This window comes from Myotis nattereri (assembly GCF_964212035.1).
Source record: "Myotis nattereri genome assembly, chromosome: 1".
Taxonomy (NCBI): Eukaryota; Metazoa; Chordata; class Mammalia; order Chiroptera; family Vespertilionidae; genus Myotis; species Myotis nattereri.
In genome coordinates, this window is record NC_138075.1 from 47206930 (window position 1) to 47233703 (window position 26774).

General features: G+C 39.4%; 1 protein-coding gene across 1 annotated transcript in view; it reads right to left on the reverse strand.

The window, feature by feature from the left end:
* The window catches only part of ZNF609 (zinc finger protein 609), a 202838-nt gene that overhangs the window by 43037 nt on the left and 133027 nt on the right, over nucleotides 1-26774 (reverse strand). The window contains exon 3 of the mRNA XM_081094333.1: nucleotides 10839-11064. Coding sequence (XP_080950459.1) covers nucleotides 10839-11064 — 226 coding nt within the window. The remainder of the gene's footprint in view (nucleotides 1-10838; nucleotides 11065-26774) is intronic.

The following is a 26774-nucleotide window of genomic DNA, read 5'->3' on the forward strand; positions in this document are numbered from 1 at the left end:
CAGGCAGTTGGGGGAGGCTGGGGAGATCTAAGACAGTTCCTCTTCCCATCTACAAGTTCCCACACCATGGGCACCATGGAAACGTACAAAACCTGGTTCACCACACCCTTAAATCACACACCCTCTCTTTCCTCTTGCTGAGTTACCACACTCTGTACCTATTATGGGAGGTGGTTCAGCAGAGGTCATCATGCCCTCGGCTGGCCAGCTGGAGTTCTTGTCTGAAAACCACTGCAAATAAGGAGGATGGTATCATCTCAGTAGGACATACTTTGAGGAAATACTTGGCCTGGAGTTGAGATGGACTCACACCTGTCCACAGTTTTACTGCTTTCCGACCTAGCAGGATAAGAACATGGCCAGGGGCTGGCCTACATGAGGCATTTTTCCTTTCAGCCTTCTTTAGCAAGAGGCTGACAGATGCAACTAACTGCTGAAACCTCTTTTTCTTTCTGGTAACCTCCACTTGGCATTTTCAGGATTTGTTAATAGAGCAGAACTGAACACATTGTGGCTCTTAGTGCCAAGCAGAGGGGAAACAGTAACGTATAGAGAGGAACAGTTGGGATCAGAGGATGGATACTCTTCTACCTAGACTGGCTTTAGCAAGCAATGCCTCTCATTATTATGTACAGTTCTAGATATTCTTCCTCTTTCCAACTTGTGACAATAATAATTTTGAAATTTTTGATGGTCTTTGTTAATGGCTGAATTGTGTCCCCTCAAAGATATATTGTAGTCCCAACCCCCAGTACCTTAGAATGTGATCTTACTTAGAAACTAGAGGCCCAATGCACGAAAATTTGTGCAAGAGTAGGCCTTCCTTCCCCCGGCTGCTGGCACCGGCTTCCCTCAGGCACCTGGGACCTGGACTGGCTTCCCCCGGGCTTCCCACAGGCACCCGGGACCCCAGCTGGCTTCCCCAGGGCCGCCCCCAAGATCTGGCTGGCTTTCCTCCGCCCTGGCTTCATCAGGGAGGATGTCCGGTCTTATTAGCATATTATCCTTTTATTATTACAGATATTATTATAGATAGGGTCTTTAAGGAGGCAATCAAGTTAAAATGAGGTCAAGTGGGCTCTAATCCAATATGACTAGAATCCTATTAAAATGGGGAAATTTGGACACAGTGACAGACACACAGAGGGGAGATGTGAGGGCATCTACAAGCCAAGGGACAGCAGGATTGCTAGCAAACACCAGAAGTAGAGGAGGCAAGGAAGGAATCTCCCCTCCATAGCCCTGCCAACACTTCTGGCCTCCCAGACTGAGACAACATATTTGTTGTTTTAAGCCACCCAGTTTTTGATACTTCGCTATATCAGCCTAAGGAAAACTAATATGGCTCCCAAAGCAGACCTGGTGTTGACTAAATCAGTCAGATTTTACCCTAACTAACCTTAGTGAATTATTGCTGCTAGCCAAGGAGATTACAGTCTGGGTCAGTGGTTCTCAAATAGGGTGGTAGAGAACAGTGGTTATGCAGCAAGACAATTTCTAGGGAAGCTGTTTCACAATAAACATGCCTATGCTCCACCCTGAACCTGATGATTCAGAATAGGAGGAGTGGGGGATAGCTAACATGTATTTTAAACAAGCTTCCCCAAATGACATCATTGACTTGGTCTGATCCTCCATCTCTCCCCCAAACTGAGTCACACTAGCTTAAATAAAAAAGGCAAAAAAAAAAAAAAAAAAAAAAAAGAAAAAGAAAAGAAAAGAATAAGGCTAAAACATTGGGTCTTCCAAATTGATCTGTAGAGTCAATGTAATCCTAATCAACATCTCAGCAGGTTTTTAGTTTTATTTTAAATATATATTTTTATTGATTTCAGAGAGGAAGGGAGAGGGAGAGAAACATCAATGATAAGAGAGAATCACTGATTGGCTGTCTCCTGCAGGCGGCCCACAGGGGATCAAGCCTGCAAGCCGGGCATATGCCATGACCGAGAATCGAACGGTGACCTCCTGGTTCATAGGTTGACGCCCAACTACTGAGCCATGTTGGCAGGGCCTCAGCAGGTTTTTTAAATAAAAATTTGCCACCAGATCCTAAAATTTATGTGGAAATGCAAAAGGCCAAGAATATTCAAGGCAATCTTGAAGTACAATAAAGAGGGAGGACTTACACTATTAGATATCAAGAGTTATAAAGCTATAGTTATTAAGACAGTGTAGTATTGATACAAGACTAGATAAGTGATGAATGGAACAGAAGAGACAGAGACCAGAAATAAACCCACACACGTCACTAGATTTATGACAAATGTGACACTGAGTGTAGTGGAGGAAAGCATGGTCTTTTCAATAAGGTCCTGGGTCAATTAGGTATTGATATGAAAAAAATAGAATCTTGATTCCCAACTCACACCCTAAACAAAAATCAATTTCTGGTAGATTATAGATCTAAATATATAAAGCAACGAAGTCCTAAAAAAAAAAAAAAGAAAGAAAGAGACAGAAAACGATCTTCATTACCTTGGAAAAGGCAAAATGTCCTTAAACAGGCAGGACACAGGCTGGCCAGCGTGGCTCAGTTGTTGAGCATTGACCCAAGAACCAGGTGGTCACCATTCAATTCCCAGTCAGGGCACGTGCCTGGGTTGTGGTCTCAATCCATAGTGTGGGATGTGCAGGAGGCAGCCAATCAATGATTCTTTCTCATCATTGATGTTTCTATCTCTCTCTCCCTCTCCCTTCTTCTCTGAAATCAATAAAAACATATTTTAAAACAACAACAACAAAATAGGTAGGACACAAAAATTATAAAAGAAAAACGACAGACTTTATAAAAATGAAGAAATTCCATTCATGAAAAAGTACCATTAAGAGAAAAGGCAAGATATGAAACTGAAAATATTTACAATACATGTATCTGATAAAGGACTTATAAACAGAATATATAAAAAATTCCTACAAATCAGTAAGAAAAAGCATACAACCCAATCCAAAAATGGGAAAAAGATTTGAACATGTACTTCATAAAACATTTCCCAATAAGCACATGAAAAAATGCTCAATTTCATGACTCATCATGGAAATGCAAATTAATAACCCAATGAGATACCATCACACACCAATCAGAATGGCACAAATGAAAAAGACAAATAAGGTCAAGTGTTGCTAAGGCTGCAGAACAACTAGGATTCTAATTGGAAGCAGAAGTATAAAGTGATTCAGGTACTTTGGGAAACTAGCAATATTAAAGCTGATCATATGCATACCTTATGACTCAGGAATTCAATTCCTAAGTATATATAGGATAGAAATATATACATATATTCCCAAAAAACCATATACAAGAATTTTCACAGACATTTTTTACATGAGCCCTAAACTGCAAACAACCCAAATATCTATCAACAACTTGATAGTAGTCACCCTTATCCACCATGGGTATGTTCCAAGACCCAGTGGATGCTTGAAAACAGGGATAGTACCAAACCCAATATATACTATATTTTTTCTATACATATATACCTATGATACAGTTTAATTAATTTATTTTTTTTGTTGCTGCTATTGTTAATCCTCTCCCGAGGATATTTTTCCCATTGATTTTTAGAGAGAGTGGGAGGAGGAGAGACAGAGAGAGAAATATTTATGTGAGAGACACACATCAATTGGTTGCCTCCCGTCCGCTCCCCAACCAGGGCCGGGGATGGAGTCTACAATCGAGGTATGTGCCCTTGACCAGAATCAAACCCGGGACCCTTAAGTCATTGAGCCGATGTAGGCTAGAGTTAAAGTTTAATTTATAAATCAGGTATAGTAAGAGGTTAATAACAAGAACTAATAATAAAAGAGAACAATCACAGCAAAAACAAAACAAAACCCATTAAGAAAGTTATGTGAATGTGGTCTTTCAAAATATCTTATTTCACAGATAAAAAATTCATTCTTACTGTAGATCTCAGCAACCTCAGCATACTAGTATACTTTTTTTTTTCTTATTACATCAATAACTTCTGCCTTATCACTTAAAGGAAGCACTTTATGGCTTCTCTTTGGCATATCTAAATTGTTAGCAACACTACTCTCATGCTTTGGGGCCATTATTATAAGAAAAATAAGGGTTACTTGAACATGTACTGTTATACCAGTTGATCTGATAACTGAGACAACTACTAAGTGACTAATGGGCAGACAGCATATACAGCGTGAATATGCTGGAAAAAGGGATAATTCACATCCTGGACAGGATGGGGCTGGACGGCGTGAGGTTTCATCACGCTGCTCAGAATGGCACACAATTTAGAGTTTATGAATTGTTTATCTCCGGAATTATCCACTTAGTATTTTCAGACTGCAGTTAACCACTGAAATCAAAACTGTAGATAAGGGTGGGCTACTGTATTCACATAATGAAATACTATAAAATAATGAGACTAAACAAAATACAACTACATGTAATAATATGGATGCACTTCACTAGCATATGTTGAACAGCTAGACATAAAAAAGTACAGAGTGTAATTATTCTATTTATGTAATGTTCAAAATGGATAACACTGATCTATGATGTTAGCAGTCAGAATTGATTTTCTTGGCAGGAGGTTAGCTATTGGAGGGAGGTATGAAGGGGCTTCTGGGCTTCCAGAAATATTGTATTCCTTCATCTGGATGCTGGCACCACCACAAAGTGAGTTCATTTCGAAAATTCAATGACCTCCATTTTTATGATTTGTATACATATTTATACTTTTATTATTGTTCAGTAAGACCTATTAACATAAAAACAAAATCAAAACCTTTGGTTTTGTGACTGCTGAAGATCAGTGCCAGAATCAGCTGAGATGCAGGTTAGCTCTATACTTTAGAGACATTCTGCCCAATCTCCAGGGTAGCAAGCCAATGGTGGGTGGGGGTGGGGTCTGTTTCCTACTTTTTTCCATTCTTTCTCCACACTGACTCTTAATTCCAGAGGTTTTTTATTGTTGTTGTTTTTTGAACAAGAACTAATAATGCTAAGGAGCAGGCTAAAAACTGAAAAGTGTAGGGGAGCTTGATAAATGGAAGATGCACAGTATTTCAAGTGTACTGAATGAAAGGGGAAATTTTTCAAAAGATGAGGATAATCAGAGTCAAATAAGGAGAAGGCAGGTTGTTCACTGAATTAATTCTGGGTTAAAAATTTCATTTCATTATGAGTTCAATGGGGGTAGAAAATTATTTGATAGCAGTCTTTTAGGCTTTTTAAAGATATCCTAAAGAGAAAATAGAGTACAACTTGTGGGAGGGGAGACTACTCAATTTCTCACCACAGCCTTTTTGTCATAGAGCTTGTTGCTATGGAGAAGGCCATGAAGACAGCAACTAAGGGAAATAAAGGATCTGGCAGGAATAAGTACAGGGACAGTGGATTAAACAAAAACTTCTTAAGCAATTAGCAAGTAGCAGGGCCTATAAAAGACACACTTTCCATTTTTTCCTAATCCCTACCCCTCTAAAAGTATATGGCCCTGGTTTGCAACTATAATTTACCTCAAATACAGAGAAGCCTGAATAGGCCCAACAAAGCCTAAGCCTGGCAGATAAAACATAAGGCCACTTAGCAATGAAGCTTCATGCCAGGGGGAATCAGCTACCTACCCACCCTATCCTGGGGAAATTATCTCTAGCTGCATAAATTATAAAGTTGATGCCCTATGACTTCTTTGTTCTATAAAGCCTGAGGGAGCTAGGATAATGAAGTATCAGAAGTGGAGAAGAACCTCTTGTTTCATAGAGTAGTCAGACAGAGAGAAGAGAGAGACAGATTGTGTGTGTGTGTGTGTGTGTGTGTGTGTGTGTGTGTGTGTGAGAGAGAGAGAGAGAGAGAGAGAGAGAGAGAGAGAGAGAGAGAGAGAGAGAGAGACTGGTTGTTCTTAATGGAGTCATTAAGAGGCAGCAGCAATGACCTGGGAGCAAAGCTCTGCCTGAACTGGTCTGAAACTACTGCTGTGAGAGAAAAGGCTAGTTGCCAAGTTAGTTAATAGCTTCTGCCCATGATTGTTTCAGACACTTTATCAACCAGGGCAGGGCCAGACCCTGTTTTTAGCAGTGTAAGCACTGAGAGCAGAGGGTTCAACTACATCATCCAGCAGATCTCACCACAAGCAATGATTATCAAAGGCAGTTCCCTCTTCTGTCCCACACAAATAATCACAGAATTATAAATATCAGAACTGGAAGGACCACAGAGATATGTAATCCAATCTCCTCATTTTACAAATGGGGAAATGAAGGCCCAGACCAGTTAAATGACCTTATCAATAGGGCAAGAAAAGATCAAGGCTCACAAATGGGGTATTTTCCTTTTGGAATCATATGCTGAGGCTAAATTAGCTCGGGCTAATTTATCAGAACTATATTTACTGTGTAGTTATTACTAACCTGGATTATATATAAGTATCAGGAACTAAATTATTTGTTAAAGGATGGCATTAATAACAACATAGGTCTGTTTCTCTGAGCCTATCTCAGATGGTTGTGTTACTGAAATACCAAAAGAATCTCATAGAAACAACCTTAGCTATCTGGAAAGCCTGCAGCCTGGCCAACTGAACTGCCTGACTGTGCTTTGCAGGAGGAGGAGGGTGAGAATGCACAAAAGGACATTTCTCTCCCTTGGAGATTAGTTTATTTTGCAATATGTAAAATGAAACTCAAAAAAGTCTGTAACTGAAAAATTTCCTTAGGGCTTCAGGATTTAACTATATGACAGTGGACAGATAACATAATCCACAAGGGTATATAATCATGTAATTGCCCTAAAGCATCCCCTAGGAGTAAGGTGCTAGGTGGAAAGAATGTGTTGGCGGTTGTTTGGGTGGGGGAAGGGTGGGAGAAAGTAAGTATTGATTTCCCTAATGCTTCCTTTGTGTGGCTACTGTTGCCATGTGGTAGTCGGTTGCTATGAAGATTAGTGGTGCCAGACAATGGCTGCTAGGCTCTTTATGACTGTGCTGTTGGTAGAGTGGTTTCTGCAGGAGTCGGGCTCGAAGCAATTGGCTAAGCAGCAGAAAGCTTGGTCACTGTGAACCATTTCTCTTCAGGTAAGTGCTGCCTAAGGCAAGACTAAAGGGGAAGGAGTGTTAGTTATAGCTAAGAAAAACAAAAACCAGTAGCTCCAGTATAAATATCTAAAATTAAATATTTCACAGTTCACACACATACTTTCCTACATCACAATCACACAGAATAAACCAAGAGTAACTCCCAAGGTTACTATTTCCATAAAGATGAATGGTCAGCCCCTTCCTTTTAGTGAGAAAGATCAAAACTCACAGCTGGGATCTGCAATCAGATGAGAATGAAGAACAGCTGAGGCAGGTTCTCAGCGGAGCTACCATAGGCAAACTTCCTGCTAAGCAAAACCACTGCCTATTACTCTGATAATGAGAAAACTGCAACCCACAGACCAAAGTACAGGGCTCAACCACAGAGCTTGAAGGAGGGCCAATTTTTTCTCAGGTAAAAAGAGCCAGAGTACACAGAAATCACCCTGGGTCAGCTATTTACCCAACCTCTTCATTCTCCCACACAATTACTCCTCTTTCCATCTCAGAGTATATATACACTTTTACATTATACATAATTTAAACATCTAGCTCCTATACTGTCCAAAATGGTAAACCACAGCTACATGTGACTATTTAAATAAAAATATAAAATTCAATTCCTCAGTTTCATGTAGCAAGATGTTATATGATACTGGACAAGTAAAAAGAGATTGAAGCCCAGCCAGTGTAGCTCAATAGTTGAGCGTTGACTCATGAACCAGGAGGTCACCGATCAATGATTCTCTCTCATCATTGATGTTTCTATCTCTTTCTCCCTCTCCCTTCCTTTCTCTGAAATCAATAAGAACATATTTTAAAAAGAGACTGAAAATAGCAATAGTAAGTGGTAAAGGAGAGAGGTTAGTAGTTCAAAGGGGTAGCAAGGATGAGGAAAGTATTTTCATTGTAAGAAGTGTTAAAGAGGGGAAGGAGTTAATAGAAGGGGAAAGAATGAAGATGAAGAAAGAATAGATAAAATTCATGGTAAAGACTCAAAGAATCTTCAGAATAAGAAAAATAAAAATAAAACAATAGGATAAGAAAAATGCATTTTAAGAAAGAGAGGAGGGAAGCTGGGGGATTTAGGTGGGTATCTTTGATCTTAGTTTAAGAGCATGAAGAAAGAATGAATTGGGCTAAGAATCTTGACAATGAGCCCAGCTGGCGTGGCTCAGTGGTTGAGCACTGACCTATGAACCAGGAAGTCATGGTTCGATTTCGGGTCAGTGTCAGGGCACATGCACATGCCTGGGGTTGTGGATCCCCAGTGTGGAGCATGTAGGAGGCAGCCAATCAATGATTTTCTTTTATCATTGATATTTCTATCTCTCCCTCTCCCTTCCTTTCTGAAATCAATAAAAAAATATGTATTTTTTTAAATTAAATCTTTATTGTTCAGATTATTACAGTTGCTCCTCTTTTTTCATCCCATAGCTCCCCTCCACCCGGTTCCCACCCCACCCTCTGCCCTTACCCACCTCCCCACTGTCCTCATCCATAGGTGTACGATTTTTGTCCAGTCTCTTCCCCCACCCCCACACCCTTTTCCCCCTGAGAATAGTCAATCCATTCCCTTTCTGTGCCCCTGATTCTATTATATTCACCAGTTTATTCTGTTCATCAGATTATTTATTCACTTGATTTTTAGATTCACTTGTTGATAGATGTTTATTTGTTGTTCATAATTTGTATCTTTACCCTTTTCTTCTTCTTCCTCTTCTTAAAGGATACCTTTCAGCATTTCCTATAATACTGGTTTGGTGGTGATGAACTCCTTTAGCTTTTTCTTATCTGTGAAGCTCTTTATCTGACCTTCAATTCTGAATGATAGCTTTGCTGGGTAAAGTAATCTTGATTGAAGGTTCTTGGTATTCATCACTTTGAATATTTCTTGCCACTCCCTTCTGGCCTGCATAGTTTCTGTTGAGAAATCAGCTGACAGTCGTATGGGTACTCCCTTGTAGGTAACTGACTGACTTTCTCTTGCTGCTTTTAAGATTCTCTCTTTGTCTTTTACTGTTGGCATTTTAATTATGATGTGTCTTGGTGTGGTCCTCTTTGGATTCCTTTTGTTTGGGGTTCTCTGCGCTTCCTGGACTTGTAAGTCTATTTCTTTCAGCAGGTAGGGGAAGTTTTCTGTCATTATTTCTTCAAATAGGTTTTCAATATCTTGCTCTCTCTCTTCTTCTGGCACCCCAATAATTCAGATGTTGGTGCGCTTGAAGCAGTCCCAGAGGCTCCTTACACTATCTTCATATTTTTTTTTAATTTCTTTTCTTTTTTTTAAATTAAATCTTTATTGTTCAGATTATTACATTTGTTCCTCTTCCCCCCCCCCCCATAACTCCCCTCCTCCCAGTTCCTGCCCCACCCTCCGCCCTCACTCCCCACCCACTGTCCTCATCCATAGGTGCACGATTTTTGTCCAGTCTCTTCCCGCATCTCCCACACAGATGACATTTTAAAAATCAGATTAGCCACTTGTGATTTCCAGACTGCGTATCGTATACACACATCCAGAGTCAATCTCAAGGATCAAGCTCTCTAATGTCTTGGTATCAGTTTCTAACACAATAGGTGTTTTTTTCCCGTTCTTGTCTTAGGAACACAATAAAAACTCATCTGCAATGGTATTCTAAAAGCTGGTGCTTTACTATAAAACTAATGATGAGAGAGCCAAGAACATAAAATTCTTAACCTATATCACATCATAGCCGACTGAACGGTAGACTTTAAATAAATACTGGACCATAACAACATATTCAGAGGAACAGACTTTTATCAGGATGGCCAGAAAGAAACGCCTGAATTTCCACAGGCAGCCTGACAAGACAGCTTATGATCATCAGAGATAATGAGCTGTGCTCTTCTGGGCTTCTAAACTCCTCAGAGTGGGGATGCTTTGAGAGTCTGGTTACTGATGCAGAGACCTGAGGGGACTCTGAGGCCCAGCCTTTCTAACCACACATACTTCGACAAGGACTCGGCTTTTTAAATAAAAATAATGTATTTGCTGAAATCAAATTGCCACAGATGGTACGAAGGAATCTGAAATACCTGGTCTCTTTGCACTCCTATTTTTTTAGGTTGATAAACTTTTAAACAGAAGAGATTTTATTCTCAAGGGCCGATGGAACATATAAGAAGTCTGGATAGTAGCCTTGGGGAGCAGCACCCTACAGTGAGCCAACTGCTTAGTGGATACCTGAAAACAAGACTATGCAAACATTTCCCTGTTGCCTAGGCCTATAAAATCTGTACTGACAGATGCATGAAGTGGTGTGGCTGGTTGGGCAATGAGGCAACAGTAGAAAGAAGCTTGGCTGCACCTCCAGGTGTTAAAAAAGGCAAGAGTTGCACATTCAATGAGCCAACACTAAGTCAATTTAAGAGTTTTCCATTTCCTTGACTCCCACAGCTGCCCTTTTATTACTTTATCTCTTCAAGCCGGCCCCAAAAGTTCATTTATTTGAATTCTTCCATATAAAATGATAGAGAGGGGGATGGAGAGTATAGACACAGTATGAATTACCTGGCCAGCACCTATCAAACCTATTGCTTAAGTATCAGGGCCATAACTGTTGAACAGCTACAAAGCGGAAACAATTAAAACTGCCAATCTCTAGAAGCTGGGAGATTTTACTAAGAAGCTTACTGTAATCTTCTGGGTAAGTATCACCAGCAGACTATGGTCATTTGAGACTCCTAATAAATACTTGGTGTGAATTACAACAATAAACCCCTGAAGGCAGAAGCAGGTTGAGAAGGGATGGGGAAGCTATAGGTAGCACTTACCATCTTCTGTTTCTTGCCACACGATGCCCTCAAGGTTGACACTTGTCCCAGGTTCACAGGGACCCAGGCACTCAGGCTCGGTGGCTAAAGCCACATCACATGTGTTGACCCCAACTGATCGGGTACGAACCATGATCTGCTCACAGGGAGATGAGATGTCATTACTGACCACTGGTACCAAAAGGTGTAGTGGCAGCACTGCTGGTGTGGAGACAGGGGACTCCATCTGTGGGGGAAGAAAAAGCACCAGCTGAGTTACAGGAAGAACTTTTAGAGGAAATAGCTTCCTCGTATTTAATCTAGTCCAACATCTTTTCCTGCCAGAGTGCAGAAGACTCTAAATATAAGACTTTGTTTTTTCCTTTCAAGTTTTACTCATGATACCACTACAAAGCTAGCCGTTTAGATGAATGTGCCCTGAGCTAGGAGATGCTCTATCCTATATAATAAAGCCTAATATGCAAATCGACTGAACAGCGGAACGACTGGTCACTGTGATGCACACTGACCATCAAGGGGCAGACGCTCAACGCAGGAGCTGCCCGCAGGCCCCAGGCCAGCCAAGGTGGGTGCCAGTGGGACTCCCCAATTACCCCACTGGTCACCCCACAGATCGGCCCTGATCGCCAGCCAGGCCTAGGGACCCTACCCGTGCACAGATTCCGTGCACCGGGCATCTAGTTTCTTAATAACAATTTTCATCATAAACTGTGCTTGTCTCATTTTTCTAGTGAAAGAGAATTAGGGCCAGTTTTCAGTAGTAACGGAGCACAAAGATTGATAAGAAAGAAAAGGACCAGTTTCTGAGCCATGTTTTACTGTTACCACTATGTTTCCCAACAAATCCTACATTAACCAGGTAAAAAAATCCAAGAATATAGATAGGAATAAAAAAAAGGGGGAAAATAGATCCTAGGAATGCCACTTCAAGAAGACTGGAGCTTTAATTCATCTTTAGCTAGAAGGAAGTCTTCTTAAAAGTTATTTGGGAAGTTTGAAGTTTCTATTATAACAGCAATAGTTAATGAGAACGGCATTTTGGAATGTGAATCTAACATAAAATTTATCTGTAAGAAACAAGAGGTGTTATCACTACCCAGAAACCGATTGGTAGAGAGTCTGCTGATGAAGCTGATTATAGACACACACAGATAGAAATAGTTGAAGGACCAACAATCTACCTCTAAATATAGAACCTCTCACAAAAACACAATTACTTAGATTCCAAGAAGAATGTAACACATCTAGAGTTAAAAGAAAAATTGTAATGAAAAGGGCAATAATCCCTTAACTCATTAAATCTTAGCATTTATCAGGTTGACAAATTACCAACTCTGAGTTTACAGTGCCAAAATCCTAACTGAACAGAGTACATTGCATATGCAAAGGCACTCAATGGTGCACTAACTGACCTGGTATGATAGCAATTAGCAGACTTAGAAAATGATAGGGACCCTCTTCTCTGCAAAGATATTTTAGTCCTACAGACCTATATTCAGAGAGAGCCATATAATAAACCCATAATACAAGCTGCTGGCCAACTCTGCAACAGAAGTCTGGTTCTGGAATAGTTTACTGCATGGCCACTGTTCTACCTATAGTTCACCTACTTCCTCTTAACACTGACATCTGGGTATTGAATCCATTCTCTGCAGTTAGCTCTGACATCTTGACTTATAAGTCATTGCTATTTGTGAATCATCACTGTCAGAGTCCAGAGACTGCTAAAACACTGATTCTTTTTAAAAAATTAATTATATTATGAGAGAGAGAGAGAGAGAGAGAGAAGAGAGAGAGAGAGAGAGAGAGAGAGAGAGAGAGAGAGAGAGAGAGAGAGAGAAACAGTGATGTTGTCCCACTTATTTATGTATACATTGGTTGCTTCTTGTATGAGCCCTGACCGGGGATTGAACCCACAACATTGGCATATCAGGACGATGCTCTAACCAACTGAACCACTGGGTTGGAGGTTTAAAACACTGATTCAGATTAATACTGGTCCTTGAAAAGTTGCCAAAACATTATCCTTATCTACTTGTTGTTATATATACCCACCCTGTACTTCCCTAACTCCACCTTTTTCATAAAATGAAATGAAAGTGGAAGCCTGTATAATGAATCTTCTGTATGATGGTAAATGCCAAAAGGCATTTTGCTGTCTTTGCACTCTTAAAAATCAGGTATTCGTAATTTAATTTGGTAACCTTCTTGGGATGTGTGTGGTACATCCTTAAAAGACCCTTCAACATCTCCATGTACAGACTTGAAGGTAGAAATAACACAGAAAAAGTAAACTAGACTCCCCATTACTCCTGTGTAGTACTGGAATCTGGCTCTAGTCATTTAGCCCTTTCAGGAATGCTCCAAGAAGGTGGCTCATAACTCTTTGCAAAGAAAGATTCCTGGGGAGTTACTAGAAAGGGGGAAATTAGAGACAGAATATACAGATCATCTTTACTTATAGACTTACCTCTGTACTTTTGGGGAAGAACTGAGACAGAAGCAATTTCACAGTCAGGATATGCAATTCCTTTGCTCAGCGTTTGTTCCCTTTTCTATACCTTTCTTCTTCTAGCAAAAGAAATTCCTACAAGGTCCTCTTTCTGGGACACAGAGATTGACCTAAACCTTCTAGGTCACTCCTGTGAATTTTCTGATTGCCTTGCTTGAACATGTCCTGTTGCCAATCTGTTCCACCGCTGAAACAGCAATCCCAAGTACAGAGGGAGGTAAGTCCCCAGGGAGTCAGCCACCTACACATTATCTCAGCCATCAAGGACAGCTCTTTTCTGGAAGTGGGTTCATTTCCTGTTAAGTTATTTAGTGCTGCTGGAGCCCAGAGAGAAATAAGATACTAATATTCTAGATAAAGCCAAGCCCCTAAATTCCCTACTAACAGATCCAGAAAACAACATCTAAGATATAAGTAGGAAATGCTAATGTTGCATTCAAGCACCTTGTCAAATTAAACCCTGCTATACACCCTACAGCAGGGGTCCTCAAACTTTTTAAACAGGGGGCCAGTTCACTGTCCCTCAGACCATTGGAGGGCCGGACTATAGTTTAAAAAAAAACTATGAACAAATTCCTATGCACACTGCACATATCTTATTTTGAAGTAAAAAAACAAAACGGGAACAAATACAGTATTTGTATTTGCATGTGGCCCGCAGGCCAGGCCGTAGTTTGAGGACCCTTGCCCTAAAGAGAAGAAACTTAGCGGAACTGATCACTAAGAACTAATATACATGAGGAGCTGATTAACATGTATATGAAACAAACTACCTTACTGGTCAGTTACTAAGCAGAGTTCAGGATCTCTGTGTAAGGATGACTTTATTTAATTTTTTAATTAATTAAAAGATTTTGGGGGGTGGGGAGAAGTGAAGAAATTCATCTGTGGGTTTGGAACTATTCAGTTTCCTTCCACTTTGCAACAGAAATCGAAGGCGAAATCATGGTGCAGCACAATAATGTTTAATTAGAGCTCCAGCTCTGCTAATTACGTTGGTTGCATCTATAATCTACATTAAGCCATAGTGCATAATAAGCAGCTCTGTGATATTCATCTAATAACCTAGGTGGCTTTATGAGATTTCATATTCTACTATTCATTGGAACAAACATAGCTTCATTTATCACTCTCCAGGAGAGAATCAAAATCAGAAAAGGACTCATTTTGCCATCTTTTCCATATACTTAGGATATAAGAGCAGGGATTGTCAGGAGATTGAAGCCAGCAGGGAAAATGAGGAACAGGAATATAAAACGTTAAGGTAATTAAATACCTTAACAACTAGGACAACAATAAAAGCTGGGCCAGTTCTCACTCTGAAATGCTAAGTGCCACCACAGGCTTCTGGGGCTCACTGAAGGCGGGAAGTAAACAACAAAACAAAACAAAAACCTGAGAAGAGAGAATTTAAAAATGGAATTCTCTGAAGTTTCCCAAGAATTCTGTCCTTTATCTTTTAATGATACTTCTTTTCAATTCACCTTTAGATATTAGTCAAAATAGTACAGTACCTATTAGGGATCTGAGTGCTGATAGGCAGGTGACACAAAAATGAGGACTAGAGACAATAAAGAAAGGCCAGAGCCATTAATCTCCCTGAAAGAAGTAATTATACACTGACTTCAGTTGCTTCCCACATATGAGAGGCACTGATGAAATAAAAATTTCAAGGCTGCAACCGAATTTTTGGGGCAAAAAATGCAGTGAAGAAATATTTGGTTCAGACCCTCTCCTCTCTCCTACACTAATATAAGTCTGGTATCTTCACCTTCACAGTCAAAAGGTAGAAAGGAAGCTGGCCTGGCAGAAATGGCGCAGTCGGCTGAGTGTTGTCCAGTGCATCGAAAGGTTGCCAGTTTGATTCGGGTCAGGGCACATACCTGAGGATTTGAGTTTGCTCCCAAGTTGAGGAGTGTACGGAAGGCAAATGACGTTTCTTTCTCTCTTTTCCTCTGCTAAGCATGTCCTCAGATGAGGATTTTTTAAAAACTTAAAAAAATATATGTATATTTTTTATTGATTTCAGAGAGAAAGGGGGAGGGAGAGAGAGATAGAAACATCAATGATGAGAGAGAATCATTGATTGGCTACCTCCTACATGCTCCCTACTGGGGATCAAACCTGAAACCTGGGTATGTGCCTTGATCAGGAATCATCCTGGTTCATAGGTCAATGTTCAACCACTGAGCCACTTGGGGGTAAATGGAAGAAGACTTGACTTGGGGGAGGGATAAACACAATATTGTCAGTCGTTTTCCTTGGAGCAATAGGTTCATTTCAGTCACTTTCAAGAAAATGTCTGCCAAACACCCATTAATTAGTTATTAGTCTGAATAACTAATTTGTTAGTTGTTCTTTCAAGTAAAAAATGGTATTTGATGAAAAAACTGGATAGGTCAGCCCACAATTCCCAATTGCACAGGTATTCATGTGTACTTTCCCTTTGTCTCACCCAACATAAAATGACATGTACTCAAAGGTTGAGATTTAATTAATAACTTTTACTGCTTTACTGGCACAATTAAAGATATTTTCAAGTGAAATTGGCTTTATAATGTTTTTTAATCTTTTACTAAAAGGCCATAGCAATGAAGAATGTAATGGTTACTAGTGCAATTTGGTGCCACTGATTTTATTTGTGCTAAGGTGCCAGCCATCTTACCCACCATTGCATTTGTATCATCAGCACAAGGTCAAGAGAGCAAGTGAGGTCTTAGTATTATTATGAAAATAATTCTGACCTAGCAGAACCTCTGAAAAGGTCACAGAGATACTTAGGGTTCTGAGGGTTATATTTCAAGAACTAATCAAGTTTCATGTTCTAGGACTAGAGAAGTGATCAGCTTCTGCAGAAGCATATACCCATCTGATTACTAAACAAAACTGGGATTCTGGTAGCCAGAAGTTGAGGGAGACTGACTATTCATTAGGCAAACAAGAGTGTCTTATTTGGGTGAAGAAAACAGAGACATGAAGGCAGAGAAAATTATTAGCGAGAGTGAAGTAGGAAAGAACACTCCTAAAATCCATACACTGAAGATCTTGTAAGTAGGGATGTTTATGAGTTAGGAGTTAATAAATTTCAGCAACTGAGTTAATAGTGAGTATTTTAAAAATATGGGGGAATGAAGAGGTCAGTTAATTGTTTAGAAAAAGGACAAATGGGCAGCTTCCTGATCACCACACCCTCTGTCTGAGGAACGGTAGCTGTGTGTGAAACCTCCCCCCACCAGCCAGAGGAGCCACCACAGCGGTGAACAGCACCCACCACAGAAGCTGCTGCCACCTGAGGAGCAGCTGATACCACAACCGCCTGAGGAGCAACCGCAGCCTGAGGAGCCACTGCCACCCAGGGAGCAGCCACTTAACGACTCAACATCTAGATATGTCGGTGAGATCTAACATGGGTAGACAAAGAAACCCCCAAAGGAAAGAAAAGGAGGACTCACCAGAAAAGCAGCTAAGTGAAACCGAGGCATGCAGCATGACAGAAAAAGAATTCAGATTAAGGGTCCTAGAATGCGTAAACCGGATGGAGGAAAAAAATCAACAACTTATGCAAGAAGCAAGAAGAAACAGGTGAAAAAATCAATAAATTATGTAAGAACCAAGAAGAAATGAAGAGTGATATAGCTGCAATAAAAAACACCATTGAAAGTTTCAACAGTAGACTAGGAGAAGCGGAGGAACGAATTAGCGAATTAGAAGACAGGGAAACAAAACACACCCAAACTGAACAGCAATTGGAAAAAAAAATTAAAAGACAGGAGGAGAGCCTAAGGGAGCTATGGGACAACATGAAACGAAACAACATACGAATAATAGGGGTGCCAGAACAACAGAAAGAGGAACAAGACTTAGAAAACCTGTTTGAAGAAATAATATCAGAAATCTTCCTGGAGGTGGGGAAGAAAAAAAATCACACAAGCACAGAGAGTCCCAAACAAGGTGAACCCGAAAAGACCCACACCAAGACACATCATAATTACCATGGCAAATGCTCATGACAAAGAGAGAATCTTAAAGGCTGCAAGAGAGAGATGGAAAGTTACATTCAAGGGATCTCCCATTAGATTATCAAATGATTTCTCAACAGAAACACATCAGGCCAGAAAAGAATGGACGGAAATTTACAAAGTGATGCAAAGCAAAGGACTGAATCCAAGAATACTCTATCCAGCAAGGCTATCATTCAAAATTGAAAAGGAAATAAGAAGCTTCACAGACAAAAAAAGGCTAAGGGAGTTTATCACCACCAAGCCAGCAATGCAAGAAATGCTAAAGGGACTTGTGTAAAAAGAAGAAATAAAAAGCTCAGAAAGAAAACAGCCACACAAAAAATAGAAATGGCTATTAACAAGTACCTTTCAATAATAACTTTAAACGTAAATGGACTAAATGCTCCAACCAAAAGACATCAAGTTGCTGAATGGATAAAAAAAACATGACCCATACATTTGCTGTCTACAAGAGACCCACCTCATTAGAAGAGACTCACACGGACTGAAAGTGAAGGGATGGAAAAATATCTTTCAGGCAAATGGAAATGAAAAAAAAGCTGGGGTAGCAATACTTATATCGGACAAAATAGACCTCAAAGTGAAGGCCATAACAAGAGATAAGGAAGGCCACTTCATAATACTAAAGGAATCAATACAACAAGAAGATATAACCCTGATAAACATATATGCACCCAATGCAGGAGCACCCAAATACCTAAAAAAACTCCTGGAAAATATCAAAGGAGAGATCGACAACAATACAATCATAGTAGGGGACCTTAATACACCACTGACATCACTGGATAAGTCCTCTAGACAAACAATCAGCAAAGAAACAGCAATCCTAAGTGACTCACTAGATCAGATGGACTTAACTGACATCTTCAGAACACTTCACCCCAAAGCCACAAAATATACGTTCTTTTCAAGTGCTCATGGGACATCTTCAAAAATAGACCACATATTGGGTCACAAACAAAGTCTCCCCAAATTCAAGAAGATTCAAATCATACCAAGCATCTTCTCAGACCACGAAGGCATAATATTAGAAATAAACTACAATAAAAAAACCCCCCAAATACTCAAACACTTGGAAGCTGAATAGCATGTTATTAAATATTGATTGGGTTACCAATGAGATCAAAGAAGAAATTAAAAACATCCTAGAAACTGATGACAATGAAAACACAATAATCCAAAACCTATGGGACACAATGAAAGCAATCTTGAGAGGGAAGTTTATAGCTCTACAGGACTATCTCAAAAAAACAAGAAAAAATGATAGTAAATCATCTAACTCTACAACTCAAAGAATTAGAAAGAGAGCAACAAGAAAAGCCCAGAGTGAGCAGAAGGAAGGAGATAATAAAGATTAGAGCAGAAATAAATGACATAGAGACCAAAAAAAAAAAAATACAGAAAATCAATGAAACCAAGAGCTGGGTCTTTGAAAGGATAAACAAGATTGACAAACCTCTAGCCAGGCTTACCAAGAAGCAAAGAGAGAGGACCCAAATAAACAAAATCAGAAACGATAAAGGCGAAATAACAACAGACCCCACAGAAATACAAATGATTGTTAAACAATACTATGGACAACTCTACTCCAATGAATTAGACAACCTGGAGGAAATGGACATATTCCTAGAAAAATACAACATTCCAAAACTCAATCAGGAAGAATCAAAAAATCTCAACAGGCCAATAACTATGGAAGAAATTGAAGCAGTCATCAAAAAGCTTCCAGCAAACAAAAGCACAGGACCAGACGGCTTCACAGGGGAGTTTTACCAAACATTCAAGGAAGAACTAAAACCTATCCTCCTCAGACTACTACAAAAATTCAAGAGGAAGGAACACTTCCAAGCTCATTCTATGAAGCCAGCATCACCCAAATACCAAAACCAGATAAAGACAACACAATGAAAGAGAATTACAGGCCAATATCCCTCACGAACATAGATGCCAAAATCCTCAACAAAATCTTAGCAAATCGGATCCAGCAGTACATCCGAAAGATCATACACCATGACCAAGTAGGATTTATCCCAGGGATGCAAGGATGGTACAATATCTGAAAATCAATAAACGTGATACATCATATAAACAAATTGAAAGAAAAAAACCACATAGTCATATCAATTTATGCAGAAAAAGCGTTTGACAAAATTCAACACCCATTTTTGATAAAAACTCTCAGCAAGGTGGGAATAGAAGGATCATACCTCAACATAATAAAAGCCATATATGACAAACCCACAGCCAACATCATAATCAATGGGCAAAAACTAACACCATTTCCCCGAAGAACAGGAAAAAGACAGGGATGCCTACTCTCACCATTCCTGTTCGACATAGTTCTGGAAGTATTAGCCATTGCAATTAGACAAGAAGAAGAAATAAAAGGCATCCAAATTGGAAAAGAAGAAGTAAAACTGTCCTTATTGGCAGATGACATGATATTATACATAAAAAAACCCCTAAAGACTCCAACAAAAAACTATTAGACTTAATAAATGAATTCGGCAATGTGGCAGGATACAAAATTAACGCCAAGAAATATATGGCATTTCTATACACCAATAGTGAACTTACAGAAAGAGAGACTAAAAAAACAATCCCATTTACTATTGCACCAAAAAAATTAAGCTACCTAGGAATAAACTTAACTAAAGAGGTAAAAGACCTCTACTCAGAAAACTACAGGACGCTGAAAAAAGAGAGAGAGGAAGACATAAACAGATGGAAGAACATACCATGTTCTTGGATTGGTAGAATCAACATCATTAAAATGTCCATACTGCCCAAAGCAATCTATAAATTCAACGAACTTCCCATTAAAATACCAACAGCATATTTCACAGACCTAGAAAGAACTCTCCAAAAATTCATCTGGAATAAAAAAAGACCCCGAATAGCTGCAGTGATCCTGAGAAAGAACAAAGTAGGTGGGATCTCAATACCAGATATCAAGCTGTACTACAAAGCCACTGTTCTCAAAACTGCCTGGTACTGGCATAAGAACAGACATATAGATCAATGGAATAGAATAGAGAGCCCAGAAATCGGCCCGAACCAATATGCTCAATTAATATTTGACAAAGGAGGCAAGAACATACAATGGAGCCAAGATAGTCTCTTCAATAAATGGTGTTGGGAAAATTGGACAGATATATGCAAGAAAATGAAACTAGACCACCAACTTACACCATACACAAAAATAAACTCAAAATGGATAAAGGACTTAAATGTACGACAGGAAACCATAAAACTTCTAGAAGAATCCAAAGGCAACAAAATCTCAGACATATGCCGAAGCAATTTCTTCACCGATACAGCTCCTAGGGCATTGGAAACTAAAGAGAAAATAAACAAATGGGACTACATCAAAATAAAAAGCTTCTGCACAGCAAAAGAAACCATCAACAAAACAATAAGAAAGCCCACTGCATGGGAGAACATATTTGCCAATGTTATCACCAATAAGGGTTTAATCTCCAACATTTATAGGGAACTCATACAACTCAACAAAAGGAGGATAAACAATCCAATCAAAAAATGGTCAAAGGACCTAAATAGACACCTTTCAAAAGAGGACATTCAGAAAGCCAAGAGATATATGAAAACATGCTCAAAGTCACTAATCATCCGAGAGATGCAAATCAAAACAACAATGAGACACCATCTCACACCTGTCAGAATGGCTACCATCAACAAATCAACAAACGACAAGTGCTGGAGAGGATGTGGAGAAAAAGGAACACTCGTGCACTACTGGTGGGAATACAGACTGGTACAGCCATTATGGAAGACAGTATGGAGTTTCCTCAAAAAACTACAAATGGAGCCAAAACCGGTTTGGCTCAGTGGATAGAGCATTGGCCTGCGGACTGAAAGGTCCCAGGTTCGATTCTAGTCAAGGGCATGTACCTGGGTTGCGGGCATATCCCCAGTAGGAGATGTGCAGGAGGCAGCTGATGGATGTTTCTCTCTCATCAATGTTTCTAACTCTCTATCTCTCTCCCTTCCTCTCTGTAAAAAATCAATAAAATATATTTAAAAAAAAAACACACTAAAAAATGGAACTCCCATTTGACCCTGTGATCCCATTTCTAGGAATATATCCCAAGAAACCAGAAACACCAATCAGAAAGGATATATGCACCCCTATGTTCATAGAAGCACAATTCACCATAGCTAAGATCTGGAAACAGCCTAAGTGCCCATCAGTAGATGAATGGATTAGAAAACTGTGGTACATCTACAGAATGGAATACTATGTTGCTGTAAAAAAGAAGGAACTCTTACCATTTGCAACAGCATGGATGGAACTGGAGAGCATTATGCTAAGTGAAATAAGCCAGTCAATGAGGGAAAAATACCACATGATCTCACTCATTTATGGATAATAAAGACCATTATAAACTGATGAACAAAAATAGATACAGAGGCAGAGCTGCCTCGAATAGACTGTCAAACTACAGTGGGAAGACTGGGGAGGGTTGGGGGGCAGGGGGGGGGGAAGAGATCAATTGAAGGACTTGTATGCATGCATATAAACATAACCAATAGACATAAGACACTGGGGTGGGGGGTGGTATGGGAGGCCAGGGGATTGTCAAGGGCGGGGGGAAAAAAGGAGACATATGTAATACTCTTTGTAATACTTTAAGCAATAAAAAAAAAAGAGAAAAAAAGAAAAAGGACAAATGAATGTTGAACATTAACTAATGACAATATTGCCCCTTACTCTTGAGAGAGGGGAGGGGGAAATCTGTCTCTCTAGTGCCTATTTGTTTTCAAATCACCAAGGATAAGATTTCTCTGAAATTTTAACTTAATAGTTCAAAAATTAAACATGCCATTATCTAAAAGAAATTTTTAAATAGGTCTTTAATTAGATAAAAGTAATCATTTTCTACAAAAGTCTTCCTTGTCTTTGCTATGTAATCTAAAGGTATAAAGATAAAACTTCAAGAGTGCTCTGTTGTAATAGTATGGATTAACTCCCGATTATGGACACCATAGCACTGGAAAACCAAGAGGGAAATGGCCATCTGTTTAGATAGGCTTCATTGCTCAAGTGTCTCCTAGGTGACTTTGTGTTCTAGAAGGTCACAGAATATCTATTGATTTTGTTTAACTTCCACATAAGGCTCATGAATTTTAAAAGAAACAATGGGTTAATTCCAATGAAAGGTCACTATATCTAACAAAAACATCTTAAGTCCTAGCGGGTTTGGCTCAGTGGACAGAGCTTCAGCCTGCGGACTTAAGGGTCCCGGGGTTTGCTTCTGGTTAAGTGCACATGCACGGGTTGCAGGCTCAATCCCCAGTGGAGGGCGTGCAGGAGGCAGCCGATCAATGATTCTCTCTCATCATTGATCTCTCTCCCTCCCTCCCTCTCTCTTCTTCCCTCCCTTCCTCTCTCTTCCTCCCTCCCTCCCTTTCTCTTCCTCCCTCCCTCTCTGAAATCAATTAAAAACAAAACACCAAAGCATCTTCAGCAGCAAAGCTGTTTGAGGTTCCTAGAGAACATATTTATACTACAGCATCTCATTTTACACTATGTATATGTTCCTAAAAGAATATGCACGGACAAAATCATAGCAAAGAAGAATCTTAAACATTAACCCAGTGGTTCTCAACCTTCCTAATGCCACGAGCCTTTAACACAGTTCCTCATGTTGTGGTGACCCCCAATTTCATTGTTACAAATTGAACATAATTAAAGCATAGTGATTAATCACAAAAACAATATGTAATTATATATGTGTTTTCTGATGGTCTTAGGTGACTCCTGTGAAAGGGTCGTTCGACCCCCAAAGGGGTCGCGACCCACAGGTTGAGAACCGCTGAAATATTTTCTATAATAGGCATTCATAAAACCCCTATTTGAACTTCATCCCTATCTACCTACGTGGGTTGAGAAAATAACCCTTTCTTTACTGGGGTGATTTAAAAGATAAAATTCTTTAACATACATCAAGTGCCTAGCAGTGTGCCTACAGTATTCTGGCAATCTCCAATGATAGTCATTACGAACTATTCTAAGAGTCAAGTCACTTTTGAAAGCTCATATTGAATTTCCTATCTATTAAAACTCCCTAGATCTTTTCTAATCAAATTTTGAAAAGATTCTCTTCCATCCCCAATCCCCCATTTTCTTTCCCAGAAGCAACCAATGTAATGCATATGTATTAACTTGTTTATATGTACCTTCCCTTTATTCTTTTTACAGAAATGACAGTACACTACATACCCTGTTCTGTACCTTATTTATTCATGTAATAAAAACATAGGTAACGGTTTTTTGGTTTTTTTTGTAGGTAACTGTTTTAAACTTTAAATGCTTAAACTCTATAGCTTAATAGCTGGGTGACCACAAACACAATATGTAATCTTTCTGAGCCTCAGTTTCCTTTTCTGTAAAATACAAACATCAAGGATACCAATATTTTACATGGTCATTGCATAGCAATTAACTGCATGTAAAGTGCTTGTGTACAGTGCCAAAGACACAGTAAAAGTTAAATACAGATTAGCTAAGAATAATGATGATAAGTTATAATTACAATATCTTTTAAATTTTTAATCCATCTTTCAGTCTATTATGACATTGTCAATTTCTATTCAAACATTCAGTGCTTGAGAAACCTGTCTGTAGTTGATCATGATGGTCTTGATTTTTAATCATGCTTTCCCTTCCTTTTTCTGGTAGAAGAATTTTTCTTTCCTGTGGGAAATCTATTCCCCCAACTTCATTCTACTACAGGAGTGGCCCAACTCTACCCAAAGTATATGGAACCAGTTCTCCACAGGCTATGGCGATTCCTTTTTCTTCTGGTCCGTTAAGATAAAAGGACTAATTAAATCTGGAGCTGCCAGGGGCCATTTCTTCTCACACACGAAGAAGGCCTGTCTAAGAATAAAGCCAATTCAGGGGAAAATAGAATAGAGACATGAGTCAAGACAGAATCTGGGTGAAATTATTTAAGGCCCTGCCTGAAATCAATAAACTCCATTCGTGGGGACCTACAAATTCATTGTTTGCTTAAACTAGCTTGAACTAGATTTCCATTACCACTGAAAATGTCCTGACTACTATATATCACCCACAAATTTATATGCATTCTTTCTATTTAGTCATGGAAGTTATAAGAAACACTAGAGGCCTGGTGCATGGATTTGTGATTTGTGCACTGCGGGGCCCCTCGGGCTGGCCTGTGGGGATCGGGCCAAAACCGGCTCTCTGACATCCCCCAAGGGTCTTGGATTGTGAGAGGGCACAGGCCAGGCCGAGGGACCCCACTGGTGCACAATCAGGCCCGGGGAGAGACCGCGGGAGGGCTCCAGGGCATGTCCGGCCCCTCTCACCTAGTCCCGATTGGCCAGACCCCAGTAGCAAGCTAACCTACCGCTCAGAGCATCTGACCCCTTATGGTCAGTGCACATCAGAGCGACTGGTAGAATAGTCAGACACTTAGCATATTAGGCTTTTATTATATAGGACGCTGAACAAGACTGGACCAAAGGCAGAGCCTTGTGGTCCACTACGTCCATCCTAGCTGACAAACATGTAGTAATCAATACTCTTTAAATAAATATAGCTCTCAGCCTGCTATAAAGTCACCCAACTGTATCACCACCTAGTCCACATTTCATCAACATGCCATCAAGAATATCATAAAAGGCTTTTTCAAACACCTTGAAGAAACCAAGGCATTCTAATCTACCCACACAAGAACTACTGGGAACAGAGAGAGAGAAAAGTTTAAAATGTTTTATTTTAGAACTTAATTTGGTTTCTAAAAGCATTCTTTTTCTGCATCCTTTCTTCATTCAGAAAAATTAAATACTTACTATGGCCTAAGCACTGTACTATGTGATGAGTCTGAATATGAAGATAAACACAAGGTAAATAGCTAGGCACATAAAATCAAATTATCTATTTTTGCTATATATCTACAGAAACTTAAAGATATCAGCTGAAAATCCTATACTTTGCTTAAAGCTAGAATTTATTAAATAGCCTGCTCCTAGGTCTGGTGAGGTAAACAAAAGTGAACAAGTAATTAGGTCTAGTGGGGCAAATAAATGTGAACAAGTAATTAAAGCAATGTAATAAAGGATGCAAACAAGGTTAGTAAAATAACTTGTGTGCACCTTGAAGAAAGGCAAGTAACACTTCACCTGAGTCTTGAGGAATAAGTTTAACAGAGAGATGAGGAAAACTAGATAACTTTTGTCAGCTGCAATACCAAATAACATGGCCTAAGAGGGAACCACAGTTTGGCATGGAGAGGGTGGAGAGAGTAGTGGGAGATTTACATGTCACTGTAAAGAAAGTCATTGTGGAGCTTTAAGCAGGGAAGTAATATGATCCAATATCCTTTTAATTTTTTACTTTGTCTTTGAAGATTACTGTAATTAGAAGGCAAGGATACCAGTTAGAAGCCCACTATAACACTCCAAGTAATATATAATGATGGCTTGAACCAAGGCATGGTAGTTGTAATGGAAAGGAATGGGTTAGAGGTGAAATCAATAAGACTTGGTGGTTGACTTAATATTAAAGAGGTAAGAAAAATCTGGGCTGACTTTAAGATTTCTGGTGCCATTATCTCAGGAGGTATAAGAAAACAATAGCAATAATAACAAATTGTTGGTGGAACAGGATTAGAAAACAAGTTCAACTTTGGGCATATCTAGAGATATAGAACTGGAACTCAATAGAAAGGTCAGGGCAGTAGGTAAGAGAAGCTATAAAGCTGCTTCACCCATAGAGTCACTATATTAACAGATTTTACTGCCTTCATTACTTAAATATGGTCCTTATTCTAATACTCACAAATCCATTCAATAGAGCAATAAAATGGAGAATCAAGCAACTTTATAAGGCTCAGAAAAACAGATATCCCACATTTGTAGAATCAATACAAAATATTTATCCCTGCTTGCAAAATTTCATTTTAGATTGGGAGTTAAACTGATAAATAATCACAACAGAGATGAACAAAGGGCTATAAGTACCCTACCCAGGGAGTGACTGCTAGAGAGAATAGGGAAGACTTCATGCTGGAGTGGACCTTACTGATAAATTATAAGTCTCCTAAGAGAAGGAAGAGAAAGGAACAGCTTGTTCAAAGGTACTCAGAACCGCAAGTTGATGGTTAGGTTGAAGTAAAAAGTATAAGAATAAAATTTGGACTTAACTTTGCAAGTATTAAGAAGCTCCTGAGAGCCCTGGCCAGACAGCTCAGCTGGTTACAGTGTCGTCCCGATAAGCTAAGGTTGTGGGTTTAATTGCTGGTCAGGGCACATACAAGAATCAACCAATGATTGCATGAATAAGTGGAACAACAAATCAAAGTTTCTCTCTTGCTCAAATCAATTTTAAAAAACTATCAAGGAATTAAA